Here is a 5000-nt window from a genome sequence, read left to right on the forward strand (position 1 = left end):
AAGTAAGTAAGTAAGAAAGAAAGTAAAAAAGTAAGTAAGTAAGAAAGAAAGAAAAAAAGTAAGTAAGAAAGAAAGTAAAAAAGTAAGTAAGTAAGTAAGAAAGAAAGAAAGAAAAAGAAAGTAAAAAAGTAAGTAAGTAAGAAAGAAAGAAAGAAAAAAAGTAAGTAAGTAAGTAAGAAAGAAAAAAGTAAGTAAGTAAGAAAGAAAGTAAAAAAGTAAGTAATAAGTAAGAAAGAAAGAAAGAAAAAAGTAAGTAAGTAAGTAAGAAAGAAAAAAGTAAGTAAGTAAGTAAGAAAGAAAGTAAAAAAGTAAGTAATAAGTAAGAAAGAAAGAAAGAAAAAAGTAAGTAAGTAAGTAAGAAAGAAAAAAGTAAGTAAGTAAGTAAGAAAGAAAGTAAAAAAGTAAGTAATAAGTAAGAAAGAAAGAAAGAAAAAGAAAGTAAAAAAGTAAGTAAGTAAGAAAGAAAGAAAGAAAAAAAGTAAGTAAGTAAGTAAGAAAGAAAAAAAAAGTAAGTAAGAAAGAAAGTAAAAAAGTAAGTAATAAGTAAGAAAGAAAGAAAGAAAAAGTAAGTAAGTAAGAAAGAAAAAAGTAAGTAAGTAAGTAAGAAAGAAAGTAAAAAAGTAAGTAATAAGTAAGAAAGAAAGAAAGAAAAAAAGTAAGTAAGAAAGAAAGAAAGTAAAAAAGTAAGTAAGAAAGAAAGAATAAAAGTAAGTAAGTAAGTAAGAAAGAAAGAAAGAAAGTAAGTAAGTAAGAAAGAAAGAAAGTAAAAAAGTAAGTAAGTAAGTAAGTAAGTGAGAAAGAAAGAAAGAAAGAAAGTAAAAAAGTAAGTAAGTAAGTAAGTGAGAAAGAAAGAAAGAAAGTAAAAAAGTAAGTAAGTAAGTAAGTAAGTAAGTAAGTAAGTAAGTGAGAAAGAAAGAAAGAAAGTAAAAAAGTAAGTAAGTAAGTAAGAAAGAAAGAAAGAAAGAAAGAAAGAAAGAAAGAAAGAAAGAAAGAACGTAAGTACGTACAGTAAAGGCCAAAAGTTTGGACACACCTTCTCATTCAATGCGTTTCCTTTTTATTTTCATGACTATTTACATTGTAGATTCTCACTGAAGGCATCAAAACTATGATTGAACACATATGGAATTATGTACTTAACAAAAAAACGTGAAATAACTGAAAACATGTCTTATATTTTAGATTCTTCAAAGTAGCCACCCTTTGCTTTTTTATTAATAAGGTAAAAAATTCCACTAATTAACCCTGACATGCACACCTGTGAAGGTAAAACCATTTCAGGTGACTACCTCACAGTGTTGGGAACGTTACTTTAAAAAAGTAATTAGTTATAGTTACTCACTACTTGTTCAAAAAAGTAACTGAGTTAGTAACTGAATTACTCTATAATAAAAGTAACTTGTTACCAGGGAAAGTAACTACTTGCGTTACTTTAAAAAAAGTTACTTTTTAGCAGTTTTCACAAGTCAGTTGAAATGAGTAGAACAGACAGGTGTTTAACGTACATAACTTTCGATATTTATTGCACGTCGACAAACAACAAGAGGTTTATCCTGCACTTCAAGTATTATCTTTGTAAGAAAAGTAAACAGTTACACCATATAAACTTATATGACACATATACTTTTAACACCTGCCTGTCATACGGTTGACTTCAGCCTGTGTCATAGGTTTTTGTTGTGAGGCAGAAAGATCTAGCTTTTGCTGCTTGGAGGACTTTGCTCCGAGTCCTTCTTTGCTAGCAGATGGCGAGCGATCATCTGTGGTGGAGGTATCGCTGGTTTTGGCCACTAGCTTTGTAGATGCGTGTGTCGTTGTGAGATGCTTCATTAAATTAGAGTTGCTTATAACGGATGTCGACAAAGTCTTCGCTCCTGATCATAATGTACACATGCATGTTCTTGCCTTTGACCACAATTCATTTGAAGTAGTGCATATCTCCACCTTGAAAATGCCAACTTTTCATCGGATTGCTCCTGACTCGCCACCTCTGCCTAATCTGTTTAGTAGGGGTGTGACGAGATCTCGTTGTACGAGATCTCGCGAGATTAAAACGTGACGAGATTTCTCGTCGAGGTGAAAAGTTGTCTCGTGAGGCGATGTGATGTCAGCGTGATGGAGCGTGAAATTACTATTGAAGATCCCCCTGCAACTTTTAAATCATTCGTGTGGCAACATTTTGGTTTTCCTGCGGAAATAATAAACGGCGAAAGAGTGACAGACAAGACGAACACAATATGTAAACATTGTAAGAAAAAAATGCCGTACTACTAACTACTGCACCCGCGAGTCGCGGGTGCAGTAGTTAGTAGAGAGCTGTGGTGGTGCTGTAAGTGTTTTTGCATAGTGCTTGTGTTAGCCGCGGTATACGGCATTTTTTTCTTACAATGTTTACATATTGTGTTCGTCTTGTCTGTCACTCTTTCGCCGTTTATTATTTCCGCAGGTAAACCAAAATGTTGCCACACAAATGATTTAAAAGTGGCAGGGGGATCTTCAATAGTAACTCCACGCTCCATCACGCTGACATCACATCGCCTCACAAGACAACTTTTCACCTCGACGAGAAATCTCGTCTCGTTCTCGTGAACCCAATCTCGTGATGCGTCTCGTCTCGTCGAGTAAGCGTCTCGTCACACCCCTACTGTTTAGCGGTTGTGTGTGTGGCGCGTGTGCTGGCATGTGTGTAAAAACACTGGCTCTGATTGGCTACCATGAAACACGACTCTGCCTTAGCCAATCATAAACGCTTACCTCGTTATTAACCCACCTCCTCAGTAGCTGTTAGCAAGGGATGCGTTCGGATTACACAGTTTATTCAATCAATGCATAGTAACGCACCGCATTTAACGTCCAGTAACGTTAACGGCGTTGTAACGACGGGAAAAGTAATTAGTTAGATTACTCCGTTACTGAAAAAATAACGCTATTACCTAACGCCGTTCTTTTAAACGGCGTTATTCCAAACACTGGTACCTCATGAAGCTCATTGAGAGAACACCAAAAGGGTGGCTACTTTGAAGAATCTAAAATATAAGACATGTTTTCAGTTATTTCACACTTTTTTGTTAAGTACATAATTCCATATGTGTTCATTCATAGTTTTGATGCCTTCAGTGAGAATCTACAATGTAAATAGTCATGAAAATAAAAAGGAAACGCAATGAATGAACTTTTGGCCTGTACTGTAAGTACGTAAGAAAGAAAGAAAGAAAGAAAGAAAGAAAGAAAGAAAGAAAGAAAGTTCGTAAGAAAGAAAGAAAGAAAGAATTATTTTATTAAAATTTATTTTAAAGAATTTATTTCTATAGCACATTTAAAAACAGCTCGCGCTGACCAAAGTGCTGTACATAGCACATTCGCCACAGGGTGATAAAATAAAAATAAAATAAAAACACGTACAAATCAGTGATTTAGGCTAAAAAGTAGCGTCTTCAAAATATGAATGGGGATAATGAGGGCGAGATGCTTGCTACAGTTGCATTTCTAGCTCCCTCTCTTCATTCACTCTCTGGCCCGCGGGCTCTCGTTAAATAGTAAAACTCTCGCCCAAAATGCAACCTCGGCTCTTTTTGTGAATGTACCCGAGACAAACTTTGGCTTAAAAGCACATTTAGGACAGAAGCGCCACTTTTAAGATTTACCGTATTCTCGTTTTTCGGTCAAATGGCCTTTTGAATGGGAGTGCTAGGGACACTACTATGATCGCATCAAAATCACTATTTTTAAAACACTAACAAGGCTCGACACAACATGAAGGATCACCGGGAGCTCTACACGTGAACTCAGCATTGAGAACATGGTTTGTGTCCACAGAGTTTACACAAAAGAAAGGTTTTAACAACTCACTTTAGCGGTTGTCGTTTCCGCTCGCTGACATCTTCCCAGTCAAAAAGAGTCGATCTCTGAATGCGACGTGACAGGGAGGAGAGGAAAGACGGACAGCTCCTACAGCTTAGCTACATAGAAATGCACGGATTATTTGTTGTTTTGTCGTTAGTGAAAAAAATATTGACCTGAAGTAGTTGAAAAAGGAGCCTCATATAAGAATGACATTTCCTCCTGGGGAGTCCGTTCATTCGCATTCAGAGATCGACTATTTTTGACTGGCAGGTAAACAACTGCTAAAGTGAGTTGTTTACAACCTTTTTAGTAAAATCTGTGTACACAAACAATGTTGTCAATGCTGAATTCATGTGTAGAGCCCCTGGTGATACTTGGAGCAAAGTCTCATGTTGTGTTGAGCCTTCTTAGTGTTTTAAAAATAGTGATTTTGATGCGATCATAGTAGTGCCCCCTTACTCTCCCAATCAAAAGGCCATTTGACCGAAAACGAGAATACGGTAAATCTTAAAAGTGACGCTTACGTCCTAATTATGCTTTTAAATGGAAGTTTGACTCGGGTACATTCACAAAAAGACCCGAGGTTGCATTTGGGTGAGAGTTTGACGCTTTAAGTCTCCGTCAAAAAACATTTGGCCCAGCTGAGAGTTTGTAACTAGGAGTTGATTGGCTGTTGAAACAGCTGACGACCCTTACGTTCTAACACCAGCCTCTGGCGACTTGACCAGCCGAGTGGCGGGCGATGCCGTCAGCCGGCGCTCTATCGCCGCGAATCTTTGGTCTGACCTGGGCTTTAGGACGCACGATAAAGACGTGTGTGTGTGTGTAACCTTGAGAGAATGGAGGGGTTTTGAAGAGAAGGAAAGGAACTCACAGGGATTACCAGGTAATGTTTGGTCTTCAGCTTGTAACACAGCGAGAGGACGAAGCACTGCGCATGCTGCTGGCTCTCACGGATCAGGAACATCCTGCACATAAAATATGCAGAGGAACAATTCAGATTGCACTTTCTTAACATGCATTTTCACACGGAAGCACGCTGTAACACACTGGGCAGCGTTTAAATCTTAACCCTCAGAGGCCCGTCTACATTACTGTCTTCAGGAGGCTGTAGCAGGCTAGAGTGAAGATACTGGTGTCGTATGGAACTAGACGGC

The 5000-nt window shown here is 37.3% G+C and overlaps 1 protein-coding gene across 2 annotated transcripts in view; it reads right to left on the reverse strand.

Annotated features, from left to right (window-relative positions):
* grb7 (growth factor receptor bound protein 7) overlaps positions 1–5000 on the reverse strand; it is a 27234-nt gene that overhangs the window by 1095 nt on the left and 21139 nt on the right. For both annotated transcript variants that reach the window (XM_028568017.1, XM_028568016.1), the window contains one exon: positions 4718–4811. In XM_028568017.1, the coding sequence (XP_028423818.1) occupies positions 4718–4811 (94 nt within the window). The remainder of the gene's footprint in view (positions 1–4717; positions 4812–5000) is intronic.

This window comes from Perca flavescens, chromosome 21, assembly GCF_004354835.1.
Source record: "Perca flavescens isolate YP-PL-M2 chromosome 21, PFLA_1.0, whole genome shotgun sequence".
NCBI classification, from domain to species: domain Eukaryota; kingdom Metazoa; phylum Chordata; class Actinopteri; order Perciformes; family Percidae; genus Perca; species Perca flavescens.